Source organism: Chrysemys picta, chromosome 1 (genome assembly GCF_011386835.1).
Source record: "Chrysemys picta bellii isolate R12L10 chromosome 1, ASM1138683v2, whole genome shotgun sequence".
Classification (NCBI taxonomy): Eukaryota; Metazoa; Chordata; order Testudines; family Emydidae; genus Chrysemys; species Chrysemys picta.
Window position 1 is genome coordinate 123,110,036 of NC_088791.1, and position 24,986 is coordinate 123,135,021.

The following is a 24,986-nucleotide window of genomic DNA, read 5'->3' on the forward strand; positions in this document are numbered from 1 at the left end:
AAGTGCTGTTAAAACACGTTCAGAGACACTGCCTCTACCCTGAGACCTTACTGTCTAAGACCCCCGTCTTTCAAACACTCGTTTCACTTTAACCATGTGACTTAGTCTTATTGGGAATTAATAATATAAAACGGACTTGGCTTGTTTTATATAAAATTTTTTATTTTAATACATTTCCTCTTTATTTCAAGTTGACTTTCTATTACTTTTTAGTTTTGGTAAACATGGAAGTTTGTTACACTCCAAGTGGCCCTATTGAGATGGTTTAAAGTTAACGTGTATTTGCATAAGTCTTCGCAGAGTGTGGGCATCAAAACAAGTATATCAGTGATTCCCAAGGAATAGAGTGGGATACAATCAAATATAGTCAGACAATTTCAGATTTAAAAATAATGAAGTGCCATTTAGCCTGATATGACACTATAACCATTGTCCACTAGCTGATTGAAAGGATTTTGTAAATTTTGGAGAGTCAGAAATGGAAAAGAAGAAAAAGTAGGAGGCATAATTAGCCAGATACAATCATTTAAATTTTTTTTTTGAATTTGTATAACAATTTAAAAATCTAATTTATTTTTCATGATTTATACAGTTTACTTTTATCAGATCTGGCAATGAAAGGAAAATAGCGAATTTCACTTTTGTTTACAATCCAGTTCTAGTCAGTTTAACTTTCTGGTTTTTAAGCACTAGAATTCAGTGCCGTATAATGCAGCTTTTGGGTAGCAAACATTGCAAGGAAAAAGTTATTTGCTTTTAAAAAAAATTGTTGGAACTCTCTCTCTTTTTCAAAAATTTCATTGAAGCCTTTCTAGGAAATTTTGGGTCAAATTTGACTTGACTGTCAGGGACGTACTGGCCGCCGCTTCCCGCAGCTCCCATTGGCCAGGAACAGTGAACTGCAGCCACTAGGAGCTGCGGGCAGCTGTGCAAATGTAAACAAATGTCTCGCGGCCCACCAGCGGATTACCCTGACGGGCCGCAGATTGCCTACCACTGACTTAAAACGTCTGGGAGTACTCAACAATAAATCATCCAGTGCAGATCATCATTATTTCCTTAATCGTTTCCACCTATTTGGGAGGGCTGATGTCAGCCTTCTCCCTTCTCAACCTGGTCCCAGCCAGCCTCACTGACTTCCCCTAATATGAGAGAGAAAGCAGCTGGAAAAGGAGCAGGGTTTGGCTCCCAGCTGTACCAGACGGTAGGAGCTCTGAACCCCCTCTTCCCCAGATTCCTTAAGGGATGCTTTCCTCTAAACCCCCTTCCAATTCATTTTACACAATAACCATATCTTTTCTGTAACAAGTACCTACTCTGGATACCTGCCACATTTTTTTTTTAGTTACTTAGTTGTGACACTTTAACCTAACCTCCCTGCCTACCCCACCTGGTTCCTGCCCATTTTCTCCCAGCCAGCCAGAACAAAGGACCACCACACATAGGGTGAGGACATTCCTTTAGTCCAGTGGTCCCTGCCCCCCTAGGTGGGTGTAGAGGAATGTCCAGGGGGGTGTGGTAGGGTGCTAGCCAGTCTCCACTGGTGGCGGTGAGGGAGCACCACCCAGCTCTGCGCTGGCCCCATTCTCTGGCTGCAGCTGCAGCCATAGCTCCGCTCCCGGCCCTGGCCCCGCTCCTAGCCTGGCTTGGTCCAACTCCGCTCCCAGCAGGGGGTGCAGGGGCACAGGTACATTCCATTACAGGCAATGGTGGGGGGGGAGAGAAGAGGAAAAGTTTGGGCACCACTGCTTTAATCTAAAAAGCACAATGTTTTCTTGTCTCCATAATCTAAATGCTTTTTTTTTTTTTGTGAAAAGCAGTCTAGCCATAGACTTCTAAAATGTTATATTTAAAAACTGCTGCTGGACAATGGACGATGAAAAAGTATTCTACCCTTATGCAGAGTGGTTAGAATATACTAGGGGAGAGAGCTACAGTGCATATATATCTGCCTTGTCTGCAGCTGAAGTGTGCCGGGTGAGATTCTGCAATGACTGAGGAAAATCTAAATGCTTTTCCCCCCTTGCCCTTTGCTGCCAAGGCAGCAGGGCTGGGTTTTATTGCAAAAAGATTGGTTAAGTAACACTTCTAATGGTAAAGTAAATGATTTCCAGATATTGCAAACTAATAAACCACAGTCAGTGCAGTACAGATGAAATTCCATATTTGTCTTGGATGGAAGGTCAGACTTCTGTCTGGAATGATTGAATTTGTACTTTGGGTGCAGCTTCCTTGTATTCAAGGGTGGTGATCATCTTGTCAACAAAGCATCTGATTTACAAGATGAAGTCACTTACAATAAGTAGACTTTCCATATAAATGTGGAGTGTTATTTTGCACATGGTCAATTAACTTCGGCACCTGCCTATGCTTTTTCTTGGGTTTTCTACCCGCTTAAAAAAAAAAGAATATAATATGCTGTGTGTTTGACGGTGGGTGGGGGAGAAAAGGCCAAGGGAATCTCTTTTTTTATCAAACTCTTATTTAAACGATGCAAAATTTAGCTAGCCAATATTATTTAAAGGGGAAACTGCATTCATTACATTCTAATATCTCTGGTGAAGATGTACTGTGCCGACAGAGCGCTCTCCCATTGGCATTACTCTATCTTAACGAGAGGCGGAAGCTATGTCGGCAGGAGAGCATCTCCCACCAACTTAGCAGTGGTGTGGACAGCACTTAGGTCGATGTAACTTGTGTTGCCCGGGGGGTGGCTTTTTCACATCCCCGGGTGATGTAAATTACATTGACCTAAGCAGTAGGGTAGACAAGCTCTAAATGAGTATTTACTAAAGAAGCAGAAGAAAGTATTTTAAAAACACTGGGGCGGGGGGAGGAGAGAAATACCTGTTGTTGTTTCTTCACACCTCCAAAAGTCCTGTGTGGCTCAGTTAGTTGCTCAAAGAGAATTGCTGTTTCCCAGAAAAAAGTCTGGTCTGTTGATATAGGGCCCAATCCTGATCACATTAAAATCTGACAAAATTTTCATTGACTTCAGTAGGAACAGGATTGGAACAAGAGCTTTTTGACAAAGGAAATAATAATCTGCATTTTGATTGCATGTTACTTTCAAAAAGTGATATGCAAAGGATTCAAATGATCTTTTTTTGTTTGTGTATGAAATATAAAGAGAGCCTTGAAAGGAATTTTTTTTTAATTACTTTTTCTGCCCCCCCCCTTTTTTTTTTTAAACATTAGAAATACAATTCTTATTTGCCCTTTAAGTTCCTCAGGCTGCCTTTTGCAGTAGCAAATTTCATAGCCATAATTAATTAATTCACCTAATTTAGGAGCAGTTCACTAAACACTCAAAATTCAAAAGGACTGAAACCCTCCTTGTAGGACACTCATTCTCTCTGTTCTCCTTAGTATATCTCTATCTGCTTAACAAAGCCAACTGCACTAAGATTAATCATACTAATAAGCTTTTGTCATTTCAGCCAAAGAATGTCCGTGTTAGAGTTTAATACCAATGATCAAGTTCCGCCAACATTGATCTGAATCAGTGGTGGGCAACCTGCAGCCCGCAGGCCGCACGCGGCCCATCAGGGTAATCCGCTAGCGGGCCACCAGACAGTTTGTTTACATTTGCACGGCTACCCATAGCTCGCAGTGGCTGCAATTCGCAGTTCCTGGTCAATGGGAGCGGCGGCCAGTACGTCCCTGCGGCCCGCGCCGCTTTCCGCAGCTCCCATTGGCCAGGAACTGAGAACCACGGCCACTGGGAGCTGCGGGCAGCTGTGCAAATGTAAACAAACTGTCTGGCGGCCCCCCAGCAGATTACCCTCCCGGCCATAGGTTACCCATCACTGATCTGAATTGTACTTGTAGTACTTGCAATTTAGTTGAATTTTTAACAAACTAAAATCAAAGGTCCATTTCAGTCAGTGGGAAGGAAGAGAAATAGTCTGGTTTATTACATGACCTGTGCATTCAGGTTCTGAATCTGTCACCATCTGGTTCCTCTTAAAATTACCCAATATTCTAAAGTGAAGTACAAGTTAAAAATAGTCATTTAACTGTTTGTGAGTTTGGATTAAAATTTTCCAGGAAAAAAGCCAGTGAAGGCAAGGCTGCTGTGAAGTTCCAGCTGTGCTGTGCAGTGTACATGCACTGCTTTGCTGCTGCCCCAAAAATGATTTTGAACACTGTTCCTTTTTCTTTTGATATTCAGTTGGCATAACCTTGATAAAATATCACTGCAGTCGCAAACAAAATCTTGTTAATTCAGAGACTGTATGTGGTACATGATGTAGTTGGATTGTTCTTAACTGTCTCGGGAAGAGCATCAGAATCTGCTTCGTAATAACAGTTACTAAAACTTCTGAGCCCAAGAGATACCAGTGATAGAAGCAGATGAGACTCCCCTGCAATTAATGCACTTGTACTCGTGAAGAATCTGGCTCAGTCTTCATTTAAACGGTTGATTTTTTTGTTTGTTTTGTTCAATCTTCTCTTATTTAAACTGTATAAAGCTTTTTTCTATCTCTTAGTTTTGAATGCTAAATCTTATGAGCAACCATAGATACTTAGAGTTTGGTATTTTTTTTCCTTAAGTGCACAATCTTCACTTTTCAAACACATTTCATTGTGAGAACATGCAGATGTCTTTCCAGAGAAATAGCTTGCCTCTCCCAAAGGTTCAAATATTGACCTTATTTCAGTTCTTACTTGTGAGCAGCTGGTGACATCTGGGATTACAGAGATTCAGTTTCTCAACTCTTCCTTTGCTGAGTACGTAGTTTTGATAAATTACATATTTTGCTTGATTGTTTGTTTGTTTGTTTTAAAGATCTTCAAATAAAACTTTTTCCTTTCCTCTTACCAAGATTTAAAATAGGCTCTCTGTGTTGTATGTATAATGACTTGGACAAAGTATGGCATGTGACTATGGCACTGTATACAAAACATAAATACATGGAAAGAAAACTAGAGATTGGGTCTTGAACGCTAGGCTCACACCATGATTTTGGCTAATTCACTTAATTTTGCTGTATCTCAGTTTCCCCATCTATTAAATGAGAATAGAGATCTTTATCCTCCAATGTGAAATGCTTTGATCTCTACAGATGGTAAGCACTGTATATATGCCCAGTATTGACTTTCTATTATGAAGACAGGGGAGTGGGAATTCCCAGCTCTGCTACAGCCATCCTGTGTGATGCAGGTGTCTCTGGCCAAATCCTGCCCCAATTTACATCTGTTTGAAATCCATAGAGTTCTGGTAACTACAAGATTTAGCCCTCTCAAGGTCAGTTTCCTGAGTAGCAAAATGTGGATAATACTACTGACCCACTCATATAAGAGATGTGCTGTATGGCTCTGTTAGTTAATATTTGCAATGTGCTTTGAGATTTTTGGATGGAAGATTTTAAAGAAATGAAACATCTGCTGCTGAGGAGGTAAAATAAACCCCCAAACTATAGTTCAGTTAAAGTATCTTTCTGACTTTATTAACACAAAGAATATTCAAAACAAGAACAAAGCAACTCAGAACACTCAGTAACAACCACCAGAGACCTTTGCAACTTTCAACAAGCTGAGAAGGGAGAAGACACACCCTTCCCTCTAGGTAGCTGCCACCGCAGCAGCTTCCTCTCTACTTTTATAGCCCCATTAAGGATCTTAGTTAGTTAGTCTGAGGACAGGGTGCTGGAACTAGGGTTGCTGGGGGTGCGGCTTGAAGTGGTTTCCATTATATACAGGGGTTTACAGTATTGTTCAAAGTCTTTCAGCACCCCCACTATAAAAAATGTTCCAACACCACTGTCTTAGGATGCATGAGTTAGAATAAAATCCAGCTCCTTTTCCTATAGCTGTCTTGATGTCTAAGGGCGAAGATGGTACATATTAGTGAAAACTGCCACTAGACTAAGCAGATTGGCCTCTGAATACAAATGGGGAGCTGATCAGTTGAGTAAATAAGTGCTACTTTCATGCAATCGCTCTTCTGACCACAAGAGCCCTTTTAAAATAGTTTTAGTAAAAGTTATAATTCCAGCACTCATTTTTATCATCTAGGAATAATCATAAATATAAAGCAGTCATACGGCTTGACCCTGATTTTGGAGCAGCTCCACACGATCAGCCTTAATGTTTTCTTTATCTTTGATAATGTGGCTTGTTACTTCATAAAGCATAAAGGGAAAATGGTGCTAGCTCTGTTCTGTGTTGTGAAATAAAAATGCTCGCTCTCGCCATTTTAAAAAATATTTGCAGCAAACTATATTTCTGATATAGTTACACATATGTCTTTACAAGGAAACTTGAAAAATATCCAAGTGTCATGCGTTTGGCAATATTTTTAAAGAGAGCTGATTTTAAAGTATCTGACACTGTTTGCATATGAGTAAAAGAATATGTAAACATTGATTAGAGAGACATCCAATTAAATATATTCTACTGAACTCCTAGTGGCAACACTTTGCTTTTAGCCAAGGGGAAATGTAACCACATCGGGAAATGTTATTGCCAAACCTAACTGGTCACTTGCATTAAATTGTTAATATTCAGAGAAGTTCTTTTCCTTTTGTCATCTTTTCTTTATTTCACTTTATGAAACCAAAATATGTGCTCATCCTGTGCTCGGGGCACCTACGTAATATACACTTGTCAGAGTAAAGTATCATAATTACTTATCTCATGCTATCAAAAAAATACACAAATATGCACCAATATATACAATGATGACTCAGATGGAATAGGCATACTAATAATAGCTTCCAGTCACTGCAGTCAGATCTGGCGGGTTTGCCCATTTGGGTATTTGCAGGATACGCGCTAAAACATTTAACCCAGTGCCCCAAGAGAGAAATGAGTTTTATTCAACCAATTTAAATAATATAAATTATTTTAAGGGAACTTCTAAAATGGATTCATTAATAATGTTCCTGTGAGGTAGAGAAATGGTATACCTATTTTACACATGGGTAAACTGAGGCACAGCATAAGTGTTTTGCCTAAAGTCACACAGGAAATCCTTGACAGAGTTGAAATAGAACTCAAATATTTTAAGTTACTTAATACAATTTCCTCTGTCTTAACCACAGAAGCATCCTTTCTCTTTGTACATGCATAATGTGCATCTAAAACAAGGCTAACTTTTCAGTTGTTCATTTCTTAAATGCTAGTATCAGTAGCCAAGACCCAAGCATGTGTTTTTTGTTTTTGCAGTAGGGATTGTCCAACTTTATCACTAACAGATGACATATTCAGCACTACCTTTGCAGGTAAATCTCCTATTAAAGACAATGGGAGATTTGCCAGGATAAGGAATGTGTAAGAAGAGCTGAAGAAGGCCCTGGGGTTGGACATTTCTGCTGTTGTGTCTTAAGTCAAACATGTATGTTCTTCCGGCCATCGCTTTCATTAGTGACAAGCTGGCTAGCAAACACTAGGTTGTGTGATCAAACTGCCCAGATAAAAACATAAGAAATGTCAGCCCGGAATGCATGGAGGAGGCTTCATCACTGTTTGATCTTGCTTGTCCATGTGTAGACTCTGAACAGCATACAGGAATTAAGCAACACATGCTAGAAAGCTTATTTTAGGCTTTGTAAAAGTGGCCATAGTTATTTATCAACAATATGTAACAGCTCATCAGTAATATGGAGAGGTACAATATACGAGACATCATCTAGGAGACTGTCTCTAATTTTTAAATATGATTAACCTTGTATTCAATGAGATCAATCAAAAGAATGGTCTCCCTTGTTAATATAGTTTGAACTAGCGGAACATGGGAATATATTAATAAACTTACTATGTTTTCGAAGCCTTTTAATGTGCTCCTCTTCACAGCGAGCAGGCAAAAGTTGGTTTAAATAGAATGTAACTAATCGTCATTGGGCAGTTTGTTCATGTTATTTGTACTTGCCCACACGTTGGCATGCAGCAGTCATTTAACGGGGAAACAGTTTCATTGAAATATTGAGTGTTAGAGAGTAATATAAAGGAAAACGCCACCCATTTGACTGAGCTGTCTCCAGGGCAAGCCCAAGACTGGAGTGAAGTCCCACAAAAACGGAGGCCCATCACAAACCTTAGCACCTTCCCCTCTAAGGCCAGGTGTACACTTAAAAATTAGATCAACCTAACTATGTCGTTCAAGGCCATGAAAAATTTTGTGCCTCAAGCTCTCTATTTAGGTCGACCTAACCCCTACTTTAGACACAGCTAGGTTGACGGAAGAATTCTTCCATCTACTCACTCTCAGAGAAGTCTATTAACCATGCTGATGGAAAAACCCCTTCCATCGACGTAGGTAGCATCTATAGTGACAACTATAGTGACAACGCTGCAGCTTTGCTGCTGTCACTCTTATAGTGTGGACATAGCTTTGCCTTTTTTGACCTATCTGCTCCAATATAAACATATAGCAATGTGTGTGTGTCTGTGCATGTATTAAAAAAAGTCAAAACAAAACACTCCACTGCACACACTTCTCTCCCTGGGGGAAGGATGAGAGAACAAATGTGTGGCAGATGTTATCATGTTACTTAATGCACTCAGATACTACAGTCATGAGAGCAGTATAAGAAGCTATATAGAATAGAATAAGATTTCTCTCAGTCCAAGCATCGGAGAGCTCAGAGGTAAAACACACACGTTGCTGGGGATGCCCTTGGATTCTCTGAAATAGATCGGAAAATAAAGTTTGAGTCCATTTACCTTTCTGAGCCTGTGACACCTTCTTGCTGAAGAGTGTCTTTGCTTGTGATCCTGAGTGTAGCTACGGTGCTACTGTCTGAGTGCAAAATTAGAATAGTATTGCCCTTGATTTTATACTCTAGAGTTACCAGATACTAAAACAGGATGGAAATGTTTTCCCTTTGCATCTGTCTTTATTGTTGTAGGGACCTCGCTGCTAGTCGCATGGTCCCTTCCTGAAATAGTCTTTCTTCTGCAGCATGGGTGGGCTGAACCTGGCTGTATGTGAGGGGGTGGGGAGGAGCTCTACCCACCACATCCACCTCCACGGCTCCAGGTCCAGGCACTTGGAAGGTACTTTCAATCATTGCCACTAGGAGGCAACCTAGTGACCGAGGATGTGGAAAAAGCTAATGTACTCAATGATTTTTTTGCCTCTGTCTTCACGAACAAGGTCAGCTCCCAGATTGCTGCACTGGGCAGCACAATATGGGGAGAAGGTGACCAGCCCTCTATGGAGAAAGAAGTGGTTCGGGACTATTTAGAAAAACTGGATGTGCACAAGTCCATGGGGCCGGATGCGCTGCATCCGAGGGTGCTAAAGGAGTTGGCGGGTGAGATTGCAGAGCCATTAGCCATTATTTTTGAAAACTCAGGGCGATCAGGGGAGGTCCCAGATGACTGGAAAAAGGCTAATGTAGTGCCCATCTTTAAAAAAGGGAAGAAGGAGGATCCGGGGAACTACAGGCCAGTCAGCCTCACCTCAGTCCCTGGAAAAATCATGGAGCAGGTCCTCAAGGAATCAATTATGAAACATTTAGAGGAGAGGAAAGTGATCAGGAACGGTCAGCATGGATTCACGAAGGGGAAGTCATGCCTGACTAACCTAATTGCCTTCTATGATGAGATAACTGGCTCTGTGGATGAGGGAAAAGCAGTGGATGTGTTATTCCTTGACTTTAGCAAAGCTTTTGATACGGTCTCCCACAGTATTCTTGCTGCCAAGTTAAAGAAGTATGGGCTGGATGAATGGACTGTAAGGTGGATAGAAAGCTGGCTAGATCGTCGGGCTCAACGGGTAGTGATCAATGGCTCCATGTCTAGTTGGCAGCCAGTTTCAAGCGGAGTGCCCCAAGGGTCGGTCCTGGGGCCGGTTTTGTTTAATATCTTTATTAATGATCTGGAGGATGGTGTGGACTGCACTCTCGGTAAGTTTGCAGATGACACTAAACTAGGAGGCATGGTAGATACACTAGAGGGTAGGGATCGGATACAGAGGGACCTAGTCAAATTAGAGGATTGGGCCAAAAAAAACCTGATGAGGTTCAACAAGGACAAGTGCAGAGTCCTGCATTTAGGACGGAAGAATCCCACGCACTGCTACAGACTAGGGACTGAATGGTTAGGTAGCAGTTCTGCAGAAAAGGACCTAGGGGTCACAGTGGACGAGAAGCTGGATATGAGTCAACAGTGTGCTCTTGTTGCCAAGAAGGCTAACGGCATTTTGGGCTGTATAAGTAGGGGCATTGCCAGCAGATCGAGGAACGTGATCGTTGCCCTTTATTCGACATTGGTGAGGCCTCATCTGGAATACTGTGTCCAGTTTTGGGCCCCACACTACAAGAAGGATGTGGAAAAATTGGAAAGAGTCCAACGGAGGGCAACAAAAATGATTAGGGGTCTGGAGCACATGACTTATGAGGAGAGGCTGAGGGAACTGGGATTATTTAGTCTCCAGAAGAGAAAAATGAGGGGGGATTTGATAGCAGCCTTCAACTACCTGAAGGGGGGGTTCCAAAGAGGATGGAGCTTGGCTGTTCTCAGTGGTGGCAGATGACAGAACAAGGAGCAATGGTCTCAAGTTGCAGTGGGGGAGGTCCAGGTTGGATATTAGGAAACACTATTTCACTAGGAGGGTGGTGAAGCACTGGAATGTGTTACCTAGGGAGGTGGTGGAGTCTCCTTCCTTGAAGGTTTTTAAGGCCCGGCTTGACAAAGCCCTGGCTGGGATGATTTAGTTGGGAATTGGTCCTGCTTTGAGCAGGGGGTTGGACTAGATGACCTCCTGAGGTCCCTTCCAACCCTGATATTCTATGATTCTATGATTTGTGTGTGTCCCACGTCTCATCTCTCCAGCAGGCTCCTGCGCCACACAGCATCTGCTTTATTCACTGACTGGCTACTACTCCAAAAATCATAATCAGAAAAGAATCTGTCAGCAGTGGGAATTGAACCAGCTCCCAGTAACACAGTTCTATCTGCATTCATAGATGTTTAAAGCCAGAAATGACCATTAGATCATCTAATCTGACCACCTGCGTAAAACAGGCCACAGCAACTCATCCAGTTTCTACTTTGCCTCTCCTTTAGAGCTCCTCTCCTTTGCTAACATAGCTTTACCATGCGTATTTATTGCATTTATTTTATTTTACATGATTTGAAAGTGCCTGTCCAAGACTTGGAAGACTTTGGATACATTAAAAATGCAACCATACAAACAAGAATAAATTCAGTGGTCTTTTAACCTCCACAACAGAAATATTGAACCAAAAAATGAAAATCAAGCCCCAACAATACCCTTCTCAGACCACAAATTCCAGTCCTGCTTGTGCTCCTGCCTCCCTGAACTCCTTGGAAAATAGATGGTCTTTGCAGCATGCCCTGAAGATCAACAGATTTGGGCTCTATTGGGTCATGGGTAGAACGGAATTCCAGTGTCAGGCCATTTTCCATAAAAGTCCCTTATCAGAAGCCACTTCTCTTACTATTTTTACTACTATTTTTATAGTCTTATACATAGAAACCCCACACTCTGTTAGGGGATGTCTTTTCACGATGATGGTACCACAGGCTCAGAAAGGTTATCTGTGTAAAAAAATATATTTTTAGATACTTTCCCACAGTTTATTCATGGTGAGAAGTGGTACATTCTTTTTGAAGGAGGGTCTAAAAAGAAATGAGTGTTTTCCTTAGAACCAGAAACGCAATAATTAATTAAGAAAGACAGAGCAAGTTTGTGAGAGGCCTCTGAACATTTGATCTTGCTTTGTTCTTAATTATTTCATGGCCCAGATTTTGCAGCAAAATGGTTAAGAGTGTGCTTAAAGTCCTAGTGAATTCAGTGGGGCTTAAAATAAGTATTTTGCTGAATAGGGTTGGACATAAGCACCAGCCTAAGGTTAAGCACACGCTTTAGTGCTTTGGGCCAGAGAGCAATTCTCTGTTTTTAATCCTGTTAAAAGGAGTTTGACTACCCATATTTTGTACTTCAGGTTGAGTCCAAGATGAGTCCTATGACAAGAAAGAAAAAATATCGTAAGCTAAGGTGATGTGTGACATGCAGTTTTAGTGCACACAACTGTATTTATCTTCTAGAAAAAGCGCTACATAATTTTCCTTGCTTGCCAAAAATAATGAAATTTCTAAACAAAATTAAATTTGTTTCAAATCTCGCAGTAACCTTTGAGAGAGACACATTAACACAGCCCAGGATTGGAAGTCAGGATGCCATCATCCTGATTTTCCTGCGAATACACAGCTCCCATTATAGCTGGCTGAAATATGGGTGCTCAGCACCTCTGAAAATCAGGACCTTTTATTCTATTCCCTGCCATGGTGGCCCTTCTTTATGACCCGTGGTGGTGGTACAGCATAGATGCCGCATTCCCAGATTCCTTCTTTCTAGAATGGGGATAATAATCCTTACCTATCTCACAGCAATATTCATTAATATTTGCAAAGCATTTTGAAATCTTAGTGCCCCCTGTCCAATCAAAGAGCAAATACTTTCTTTTGAAAATAGTTTGTCAAGAGAAAAGCTCTGAAGAGACTGAGCTTGGTAAGACTTGAGCAGAACAGTAAAGCTTTGACTGTATATATTGGATACATGATGTCTCAAAATTGTACTGTTATCATAGGAATAGAGAGAATCACTATTGATAGTGGAATATAGAGGCTGTAATTGCAATATGTATGTATTGTTAAATGTTTAGGTACTGAAGTGACCTTATTGGTAGTTTGGTGGTTCTAAATGTTAGGTAACCACCATCTCCACTGCTAACCAAAACAAATACTGAGGTATTTTGAGTCAAATGTTTCTTTACTACTTGAGCTGGATGAAAGATTAACTTTTTTTTGTACATAGCTTTTACCCGCCCAGTCTGTTTTCCTGTTGGGGAAATGAATTTGCATTTGTCAGTCCTCCTACTTGCTGCTCATTGAAAGTAGAATAGCAGTGAATCACAGGTTGTTGTTTTCAGGAGGTTGCTGCTGCTGTACTTAGTTGAATAGCAGGAAATCCTTAAGTGCAACAGAACTCCAATATTCAGTTTATAGTCCATATTTGGAAATATTTCCTTATCATTACTGGTAGTGTGTTGTAATGAAAATGAAAATTAATTTCCTTGGGCCCAATGACAAGGCAGTGAGTAAGGTCGTCTTACTTAGTCCTCCCTGAGTTCAGACAAACTCCCTGAGAACTCATTTGTACTCTGTGCCTGTTTTGACTAGAGAAAAGGTGTTTTTTTTTTTAAATAATGTTGCTAACAAAAGGGGTCTTTGGAATCAACACCTAGAAGAGATACAGTTTTCCGCCACCACAACTTTGTTAGCTGATTGTAGTTTAATGAAGGGTATGTCATGTAGATAAGGAAAAGCAGGTGAGAGTATGTTGAGTATTTACAAACCTCAACTTTTTTGTAGGCTAGATGTAGGATGATAACACTTTTCACCTAGATTTAGCTGCTCATGGTTGATACAGTTAGCTGACATGACTGTGACAGTGTTAAACTGTGGCTACTCTAGGTATTGAGGTATGTTTTAAATCCTGGTATCTAACTCAATGTTTTTTAAAAGCACCTTTTTTACTAGTTTAGATAAGACCCCCTGTTACAGTTGGGTAGACAGAATATATGTAGTTCTAGGAGTCTGTCTGAATGTAAGGGGATCTAAGTTACATTATCTTACAGATCCCCTCTTAATTTGGCCCATTGTTTCAGATGCTTACTAAAGTTTTTCTAAAATCTAAGCCCATGTCTACACTCCCACTTATGTTGGCAAAACTTATGTCACTCGGGGGTATGAAAAAAAACCACACTCCTAAGTGACATAAATTTCCCCAGCCTAAGTGGCAGTGTGCTCAGCGCTATTGCTGCTCATGGAGGTGGTTTTGTTATGTTGATGGGAAAGCTCTCTCCTGTTGGCAAAGAGTGGCCACGTGACCCATCTTACAGCGGTGCAGCTACATCCGTATAGCTGTGCCACTGTAAGCTCACTAGTGTAGACATGGCCTTACTCACAGAACAGTTATTTTTTCCATGCTGAACACAACAGACGGGCATTTGGATAAATTTAACTGGTTAAATTCCTAGCTCTTTTCTAGGCTCTCATTCTCCGTATTCTGAGAATTCCCAGTGTCTCCATTAACAGAGCTGCAATGTCTGATGGATTGAATGCTCTATCTAATAGGTCTTTTTCATCTCTCATTTCTACATGTCTATGAATACCTTTTGCAGATTTTTTTCAGAATCTTAGAGTTCAGATATTGGGAGTGTCTACTATTTTGATATATTAGCTATGGCCAGACGAGTCATGGAGCTATATCTGGTTTTAACTGTAAGTGGTTATAATGGGCGACTTATTATGGACATTCCACAGGGAGGGCAAGAATTACTTAAAATGGCCAAAACATTTGAGTGCTTTTCATTTTTAAATAGTAAAGCCTGTTCTGAGAAAACTAATTTTACTATGCATTGCTTGGTGTTCACTCAGATAGAACAAATGTAATTCATTCTCTGTCTAGCTCAAGATAGTAAAACTCATGTGAACCTGGTTACAGATAGCTTAATACATATTGGAAAATAATGACAAACTAAAGGTTTGTAGATTCATAGATTCCAAGGGACCATGGTGATCATCTACTCTGATCTCCTGTCTAACATAAGCATAGAACTTCCCCAAAATAATTCCTAGAGCAGATCTTTTAGAAAAACATCCTATCTTGATTTAAAAATTGTCAATGATGGAGAATCCACCACGACCCTTGGTATGTTGTTCCAGTAGTTAGTTACCCTCACAGTCATAAGCGTATGCCTTATTTCCAGTCTGTATTTGTCTAGCTTCAACTTCCAGCCATTGGATTGTGTTATACGTTTATCTACTAGATTGAAGAACACATTACTCAATATTTGTTCCCCATGTAGATACTTATAGAGTATCTGGGTAATAGGGGAAATAAGTAAAGTAAATGAACGTTTAAGGATAAAGGAAATGGTAGTGAACTAATCCTTTCATTACTGTGTACTGAAGTTTTGGGTTTCATTTTCCCTTCTGTTAAATTTAGATGGTTGTAAAAACACATTCCTAAGATATCAGTAAGGACTTGTATGGAAATATTATCAAGCAAGGAAAAGTGTATGTGTTAAGCATCTGATTTGTTATACCTGACTATAAAAGGTGCTACTTAAAAGTAGAAGGGGAAACAATTAGAGGCTTCGAAGGATGGTACTATTGTGAAACATGAATTATGTAGGGATATAATTTTTTTTTGTACTGGTCAGTGTCCCACAAGGGAGCATTTGAAAAGTTTTACTGATCTGCGAACTAAACTTGTGGGTAACAATACCTGAGCAGTTAATATTTCCCAGGTCACCAGAATAAGATTAATTCTTAATGGGTCTGATTCAGAGTTCACTGAAGTCAGTGGGAATCTTTCCGTTGACTTCAATGGACTTTGGATCAGGTCCTATATCTTTTATTTCACTCAAAAATGCGAAATCATATTTTTCAATAGTATAGAGCAGTGGTGGGCAACTTGCTGCCGCAGGCCGCACTCAGCCCATCAGGATAATCCGCTGGCGGGCCGCCAGACATTGTTTACATTGACTGTCCACAGGCACAACCGGCCACAGCTCCCGATGGCTGCAATTGGCCGTTTCCGGCCAATGGGAGCTGCGGGAAGCGGTGGCCAGCATGTCCCTTTGGCCCGCGCCACTTCCTGCAACTCCCATTGGCCGGAAACGGCGAACCATGGCCACTGGGAGCTGCGGACAGTCGTACATGCGGACAGTCAATGTAAACTCTGTCTTGTGGCCCACCAGCAGATTACCCTGACGGGCCGCAGGTTGCCCACCACTGGTATAGTCTTATTATCTATCCCAGGCAGTTTGCAAAATGTTGCTCCACAATTGACATGTCCACATTAGTCCATCAAGGTGGGATTTTTCTTGTCTGCATACTGCTCTGAGACTTAATACAACAAAGATTTTAGATCAATGTTTTTTTTCCAGTTTCTGGATTGTCATGCAGCTATGATAGTGGATTTTTAAGCCTTTGTAGAAAGAAACATTGAGTTGGTGAAGATCAAGTTTTAATAAGTTTGATATACATGAAGATTTGAAGTCTGTGCAAGAAAAGAGTAGATGCAAAAGAATGTGCAGAGCGAAAAGGTGAGCAACACAAATACCAAATTTGGCACAAGTGGCAAATGACAGTGCAGAGACACACCTTTCTTCAGGGTGGATAATGCAAGCTGACTTCTTTCTCCCTCAGTTTCATCTTTAGAATATTCATGGACAGGCATTGCTAAAGCTAAGACAGAAGTGGTAACCTTTTAGTGTAGGGGCTGATTTCATATTTTAGAAGCTGCCTCTGGTGTCCGGGTAATTGCTTCTCCTCCCCCGTGTCTCGCTAGCATGTCACATCACCTCATGCTGCTGACTCTTTGATTGCTTCATCCATTGTAGCTGACCCTGCCCACTGCCTTTTGGTGTGAATCATGTAGTTATTTGTGGCTTTTGTGGGTTTGATTTGGTTTTGGTCTCCTGCCTCTGTCTCTCTTAAAGAAGATTTGAACAATTTAGAGAGGGGAGGGCTGGTTTTCATTTTCTGAAGCTCTTAATTTGCCTTTTCCTTGCTAGTTTCATAGATAGCACTTTGCATTTTTTTAAAAAATACAGCACTAGGCAGCATTGTTTTGGTGCTCAATTTTGCTCTGTTATGTTTGTCATTGGTCAAGCAATTGTACAACAGTAAAGGTAATGTGGTTTCTTCTTCAGAAGATCTGATGCTTCGTTGTTGTATATAGTGGTGATAACTGGGTTTCTGAAGTTAATTGTTTTACTGGGCTGTGTGCTTTTACATTTGAATGACTCCCTCAGCATAACTCTGTTTCACTCCTCTTTGCCTTTTCCCTTCTATCCCCCCTGTCTTCTTTGAAACTGCCGTTGGCATATCTAATTTCAGGAGAAAGTTGGGATCAAGTGACAAAATTTATTACACTGAGAGCACTGTGGAAGCTATGATTTGAAGCGAGAAACTATTTCTCAATATTGTCCTTACACACAGGTGTGTAATGTAAGTGATATGGCTCCATGATTTGAATGCAGTCTTGACTGCTTACATCAGCAGAGAATTAGGCCCGTGATCTCTAGGAATCAGGAGCGCCAATGCGTACTGGCTTACATTAATGAGTCTTTATTGACCATTTAATAAAGGGCCATAGTTGTCACCGGAACAGGCATTCCCTATCCTCAGGTCTACATACATAAGCATTGCATTTTAAAACCAAAAGAGCAGAAAGGGGTTTCAAAAGTTTTCCCCACTAAAATGTGAGAGACCTAGTAGTCTGAATAACTCATTTTAATGTGTAGTACTGTAGGCATATGTTTGTTAAAATTGTGGAAGAAAATCAGAAGTTTTTGTGTTCAATACAAGAGGCTCCAATTTGTCTATTGTTTTCTCTTAGCAACAATGTCCATCTAGTAAATATCCCCCTTGGCTTTCAGAGCAGCTAAAAACTAACTTTTAAAATTTCATAAATACATTTTGCAGAAATGGTAGTGGCTGGGAAGAATATTTGCATTGTCTGGTTCAAATGCCATTTAATTTGATGAGTGATAGCAAATAGTACCATCTAATGCAGTTGTTCAGACAGTTTATCTTTAATGAGACTGGTAACCTCAGTCCAGTTCTTGCTGGAGAGCTGTCCACATCAAGAAAACTACCACTGCACCTCTCACTAATTTACCCTGTTGCTGGCAGCCTCTCCAAGAGATGTCAAGGATCGAATGGGCTTGGAGACTATAGTGTCCCCAGAACATAAGAAGCGTATTTGAGAAAGATATCATTCCTGTGCTCATGCTGTGCTTGTTGAGTGAATAGATGTCTTCAGTTTTCAGTGTTTATAACACCTTTTCATAAGCATGAATTCCCGTTAAAAGACTGAAATAAAAAAATATTCAAAACAAAACACGAGGTTTGAGAGAAGGATCTGAGGTCATGGTTATTCTCTCTAGCCATGTACTTATAATGGCCCTATCAATGTCGTTTCTGAACGTTTCACAATATTAATGGATTTTATCCTTACAACATCTCTGTGAGGTAGGGAAGTATTACCACCACTTTATAGATAGGGAATTGAGGCACAAGGTAGATTAAGTGACTTGCCCAAGGTCCCACAGGAAGTCTGTGGCTGAGCCAGGATTTGAACCTACATTTCCTGAGTCTAAGTCCAAGGCCAGTGTCCCATCCACTAGATCATCTTTCCCACTTCCCTCTGCCACCCACACCTTCAGTGTAAATGGCTGTTTTGTGTAAGTAGCAATGGGGCTCTAATTATCATGTAGTGACTCAGGACTCAACAACTCCATGCTTGCTGTCAGTTGGCAGCTACCCACAAGATCTAATGCTACCTCACCCTTAAGTTCTTCTGGCCTTTCTGAATTGGATCTCATCAGAATCTCTGAAGTCTGGAGATGATGCAGTGCTCTGAATATGAGAGAGACAGGCTTTGTGTGCTCATTTCTCTCTTGCTAGGAAATGCTACCAATTTTCCTGAGAGTCAGTTTCATTAGAGGGCAGTCGTTCTCAAGTTGCTTTATCGTTCCATCTTTCCTCTTCTGGCTTCCTATAGCAAGTGGTTCCATCTCACAGACCCTATGATGCTCCAGTATGCTTTGGTTTAATCAAGTGTCCATGTTAACACTGAAGAATAATAGTTTTGGGGCAGGGGGCTTTGCATGGCCATTTGTGTAACAGAAACTGTGCTATGTGGAGGTTTTCACCAGTGGAGCAGTGATTTCAGGAATTTGGCTGGGGACTGACAGATTTAAATCCAGCCATACAACTGATTTGAGAGTAGACTGAAGAGGTAGTAATTGGTGCTTAGTTTTTCTAATTGGACTGTGAAAGGAAAGAGTTTAGATTTAAAAGCGTGGACAGGGTATGGATTAAGCAATTTTTACTAGTAGTAAATGTAAAGTTTCATGTTGATCAGATTGTGGTGATGTCTCTAAGTCATAATCTTTTATATCAATTTTTCCAGAGTAATAGACATGCTGAAAAGGGCTTAGGGCTTTGAGTTTCTCAGCCAGAAGGCTTTAAGCAAAATATGACTAGTTGGTTTAAATGCTGTTCTTTGTAGTTCCATAAACCTAATGCAACTCTGATGGCACTTCAGGAATTGAATGATTCCATTCTGTAAAAGGCATGATCTTGGGTGGATTAATGGCTCTTTTATGGGCATTTCCAAGAAATGTGGGTGGCATCTTTTCAAAACATTTTGATTGATATAGTGAGATCAGTGAATGCAGTGTTCAGCCAAAATTCTGAGTAGGCCTTCCTTTGATTTTCCACCCCACCCTCTGCCCGCATCAGTTGTTTATAAAAGGCCAGATTTAAATATTTTGCTTGCCTCTTCCCAACTGTGTGGGTGTACACACACGTGGAAATTTAGGGCACAACTCTGAAAGGTGCTGTGCACTTCCTGCAAGACCTCTGTGCTCCTTCATCTCTCACTCATGGGAATCAAAGGAGTTGATTAGGATTAGGCCCTTAGTTGAGAGGATGGTTTGGGGATGATTTTGTTTACAGTGCTGGAACTGTCTACTTGAATGTGACTATCGCAATGTAAGCAAAATGTGTTCTAAACTTTAGTCTGAAGGAAGAATTAATTGCAAAATAGAGTGGGTGGGGGGGAAAGGCAAATGGGATTTTGGAAATGGACACTTGCAACAGTAATTCTCCCCTTTTCTTGGTTGTTTTATGCTATATTATGACAGTAATGGCAAGCTTCTTATCTGTTAAATAGCTTTCTCTGAGATCACTAACTTACTAATCAGGAGCTCTTCTGTATTTTCTTATTTTAGAACTACTCTCAATTAGAATCAGCCATTCTATTTATAGTCTAGTGCTTTAGTGCCAAAATTGTTATCTCCTTTTTCCAGGCTTAATGAAATCAAGTGACTGAGACTCCCTGTTTTGGTAATGTCTGCATTGGAGCATGGAGAAAACAAATGAACAGGAAACAAAATTATATTGTTATTTTAGCCAACCAGGAGTACTAGACTTGCAAATGATGAATACCCGGCTGGTACAACCGAAAAGTCTTTATACCTTAACTAAAGTTTAATCCATTTTGAGCCTGGGTTAACAATACACCGCTACCTCGATATAACGCGACCCGATATAACACGAATTCGGATATAATGCGGTAAAGCAGTGGTCCGGGGGGAGGGGGAGGGTGGATCAAAGCAAGTTCAATATAACGCGGTTAGATTTTTTTGGCTCCCGAGGACAGCGTTATATTGAGGTAGAGGTGTACATTCAGTGCCAAAATTCCTAAAGGACCAAAAGGCTGTTTTTGCCATATTGGATCATTCCTGGAAATAATTTGATCACTGATATCACTCTGTGTTCAGCTCTGGAGAGGTAATTGGAATTGTTCAGTTTGAATGTGTGCATATACTGAACTTCAGTAGTAAAATCACCTGGTCTATGTTTCCCTTTCACTGTCTTTGTCAATAGAGAACTGTAGTGAAACTCTTACAATGAGTATGGACACAATAGGAATACAGTACACTTATATTTAATCAAGACTTCCACCTATCGGCGGAGTGACTTGAAACGGCATATAGTTAATAGAAATGGCTAGAGAATTTGTAGATCTGTTTTCTGACTTTTGGAAAACTTGCTACCATAAGAGAGAGAGAGAGGGAGGGAGAGAGAGAGAGAGTACGTGCACCTGGTGGTATTGGTGTAAGAGAGGATAACCTCTTGTATTTTTTATTTGTCTGGTATTTATCTGTAGTTAATAAAGATTATAATAGGTTAACTGAACAGATAGCAGGTCTCATTGGGAAAAAATCAAAGGAGATAAAATACTGATAAAAAATTCAGAAGTAAACCTCTACCCCGATATAATGCGACCCGATATAACACGAATTCGGATATAACGCAGTAAAGCAGTGCTCCGGGGGGGGGGGGGGGGGGGGGCTGCACACTCCGGCGAATCAAAGCAAGTTCGATATAACGCAGTTTCACCTATAACACAGTATGATTTTTTTTGGCTCCTGAGGATAGTGTTATATCGGGGTAGAGGTGTAGCTACGGGATTGTAAAATCTGCTGTATTGCTAGTTCATCAGTATCCCCACTGTGTAGGTATAAATACACACACATTATTCTCGTAAGTGGCACATGGGCAGTGCCGTAACAAGGGCGAGGCGAGTGAGGCACTTGCCTCGGGCACACAAAGCCGGGGGGGGGGCAGAAAGCGGTGGAGAGAGGGGAAAAAAAAAAAAGCTGCTGGCAGGCACAGAGATATTTATAACCCAGGTGATCTCCCCCCGACCCCACCTGCCGCCCCCCATGCCTCCCCGAGTGTCCCCCGGCTAGGGTTACCATACGTCTGGATTTTCCCGGACATGTCCAGCTTTTTGGGCCTCAAATCCCCGTCCGGGAGGAAATCCCAAAAAACCAGATATGTCCGGGAAAATAGGGAGGGAGGGGCCGGCGGTGCTCGGCCGGGGGCCGGCACCCCAGGGCCCGAGCCGAGCCGGGTAGGAGACACCGGGGCCAGAACCTCTTGGCCTGGGCCGGCCGGCCGGCCACCACAGGGAGCCCCTCGGCCAGGGAGGCCAGACTGGGCCACGCCTCCTCGTGCCCCCGCCCCAGCCTACCTGCTGCCTGCCTGCTTCAGGCTTCCCGCGAATCAAATGTTCGCAGAAAGCAGCGGAGTTGGGGCGGGGCCGGAAAGGGGCAGGGCTGGGGGCGGGGAAGGGGTGGGGCCGGGCCCCATGGAGTGTCCTCTTTTTGGACACTTAAAATATGATAACCCTACCCCCAGCCCCCACTTGCTTCCCCCCCCCCCCCCTTTCCAGCCCCGGAGCAGAGCAGCTCCATGCTGCCTCCCTGCCGCAGGGTCCTAGTGCCCCACATCTTTACTTCCAGGGCAGACTGACTCTGAGCCTGCCCTTCCCCCTCAGACCCTTTCATTTTCCAATGGGACCCTCCAGCAGCACAGCCCCGCCCCCGCCTGCAGTCACCGCTCCTGCCCCATGCTGGGCAAGGAGGCAGCCTCATCCCCAGTGAAGCTACAGTCAGGGGCAACAGCAGGGGAAGAGACGCACACAGCACCCCCCGGCACCCACCACGGGGGAGGCGAGGGTGATTCCTGGACCTGAGAGGGGCCCTAGGAGCACATGCAGTGACAGTGGTGGGGGTGAGTGTGCTGCTGGGGGGAGAAAGGGGGGCTCCTCCCCCAGAGCTTGCTGCTGCCAGCAGGGAAAGGGCTGGGGGAGTCCTCTTCTCTGTCCCCTGTCCCGGAGCAGCCTGCACCCCAAACTCATCCCCAGTCCTGCCTCACCCCAGAGCCCACACCCCCAGTAGAGCTTTCACCCCCACACCCTCAACCCTCTGCCCCAGCCCTGAGCCCCTCCCACACCCCAAACCTCCCATTCCCAGCCCCAGACAGAGCCCTCACCCTCCACCTACTCTCGCCCTGAGCCCCTCCCACACTCCAAACCCCTCCTCTGCAGCCACAACCCACTGCCCTCACCCCTGCACCCCCTCCCATCCCCAAACTCCCTCCCAGAGTCTACACCCCAAACCCCTGCCCCAGCCTAGGGCCTGCACCCCAGACCTCCTCCCTCACCCAAACTCCCTCCCAGAGCATTTGGCAGGGGAGAGGGGGGTCTACAAAATTTCTACAAACCTGCCACCCCTGAATCTGCCCTGCAAACCTGAACTCCCAGCATTCTCAGGACACATGCTGATCCCTAGTGGCCATTGCTGATATGTAGCACCTCCCTCCTCTCTTAACCTGTGAGTCCCTCTCTGGATTGGAACTGGACTGGAACCAAAGACTTTCTTGGAAGCAACATTACCAGCCCAAGAACTCAAAAATCATGAGTTGACCCCCCAAAATCACAGGCTCTACTGCCGCTGCTTCATTCTTCGGCAGCAATTCGGCAGCAGGCCCTTCCCTCTGAGAGGGACTGAGGGACCCGCCGCCGAATTGCTGCTGAAGAGCCGGCCCGGGGGAAGGGCACAATTTTAAATTCTTGCCTCGGGTGCAAAAATACCTAGTTACGGCTCTGCACATGGGCATAGTCCAAAATGCACAGTTAAAATATTACTATCCACATAGTATTGTAAAACCCTACTACTTGCTGCACAGCAGGTACATTTCTAGCAAAGAGACAATTCAATTAAAAGTCAACAAGACCGCATGCCATCTTCACAAGCTGCCTAATTGTGTGTGTGCGACAGGTCAGATTTAAAAAAAAAAAAGGCATGTCCATGGATTTTATAAACTAAAATCCTACCTCTGTCTGGGGCTTTTTATCAGTTCACCAAAAAAAAAAAAAAAGAAGGGCATTACAGTATATATCCAAAGATCAGTCATTGATTCGGGTATTTGTCAGAGGAGGCTGACTCAAAATCCCTTTTTGAAGCAAAAGGATTATACAAACAAACAAGAAAGTAGCTTTTCAGGAAGGAGCCATCAGCACAGAATGCTTCCTCCCAGGTCTCTCTCGCTCTTTTGGGGAATGGCAGAGCTTATACACTGCTTTATCTCCCAGCATGCTTTTACCCAGCCCAGGAGGACTAGAACATGACTGCTAGGAGAAAAGAACACTTCCTAGCAGCCCTGCTCCCCTGGATCTGAGAGAGCCTGAGAGAGCTGAGCTGGCTTTGCTCACCTCCGCTGTGGGGAGTTCCAGCTCATGGAACGCCAGCCCTAAAACCAGTCGGCAGAATGGGGTGGGATTTTGGTCTTTTTAACCAGCCCCCAGACTGCTTCCTAGCAACCATGTCCTACCCCTCAGTGACGTCCCGCACGTATTTAAGACGCAAACCTGGAATGACTGTGTGCTGGTCTAGGAGGATTCCTTCACAGCCTGAAAAGGCCTAAACACCCCCTTGCAGTGATTTCCACATGTGAGGAACTTCTCCTGAAAACAACAGTTCTTCTTTACCAGCTTGTCAATATGGCATGTTAATGGGCCTGAAGGAGATGACCTGGAAAGGTATTTGCCTTGTGATTGAAAACTCCCTCAGAGTCTGATCATTTGCAGCAAGGGGAGTTTCATGATCCATTTTTTATTGTTTTTATAGTAAGAAAAATCTCTCCATAAACTAAGGAAGTTGCCTTTTTGAGGGGATGATTTCTAGATTATGTATTATCCAAGTGTCAATACTCAGTTCTATTAAATGGGTTTTAAAAGTAAGATAGTTGGCAATCACATTTTTATGCCTGGCTTATCTTATCTTTCTAGGTGTCTGCTCATTTGTCATTTTCACCATTTCTTTTTGGCAAGGATTTGCATTTCTTCAATCTTAAAACTTTTCTTGTGCCATCCATACATATTACATTTAGAGAGGTACATGGATGGCATCTCTCCTCTTGACTTATTTTATTTTTATATATTTGTTTTGGGCAGGACTCTAGTCAGCCAGTGGTAAATCTATTAATGCATGGACAAGTACATGAGGGTTAGTTGCCTGTAGCCAGCATGGTTCTCTGCTATGATTCACTCCTTGTTTTGCCAGTAGAATGGTTTCTGTTATTTTTTGGTGAGTGGGTAGCATATCCTCCCCTACTAAGTCTCTCTAACTTTACAATATGAAGTTTTTGGATTTGTTTACGTATAAGGGAGGTGTCTTCCCCATGAATTTCACATTGCCTCTCATTTTCTGGGGAATAAAAAGTTTATTTGAGTAACTTTGTGCTCTGTTTCAGTACATGTTACTATGGCAATGACTGCAGGGACTACAACATCCTTTCCCATGAGCAACCACACCCGGGAGAGAGTGACTGTGGCCAAACTTACACTGGAGAACTTCTACAGCAACCTAATTTTACAGCATGAAGAGAGAGAAACCAGGTACTGTGGCTGGGTTCTTTCACACCTTTAACTTTTTATTTATACTGGCCCTGTGTGGTGTTTCTACAGACCAAGTGTGTGCTTTAAAGTCATTTTAGTCCCTGCACAAAGTTTTTCTTAGAAAGTTGTATTGATTTCTAACCAAATTTATTAACCATTTGAGGGTACATTC

At 42.4% G+C, this 24,986-nt stretch overlaps 1 protein-coding gene across 3 annotated transcripts in view; it reads left to right on the forward strand.

The window, feature by feature from the left end:
• Positions 1–24,986, forward strand: part of STK38L (serine/threonine kinase 38 like) — a 70,668-nt gene that overhangs the window by 11,547 nt on the left and 34,135 nt on the right. For 2 of the 3 annotated variants that reach the window (XM_005296664.5, XM_042848483.2), the window contains exon 2: positions 24,670–24,814. In XM_005296664.5, coding sequence (XP_005296721.2) covers positions 24,670–24,814 — 145 coding nt within the window. Of the gene's footprint in view, positions 1–16,491; positions 16,683–24,669; positions 24,815–24,986 lie in introns of those variants that run through there. The other variant, XM_065569155.1, reaches the window with a different exon arrangement.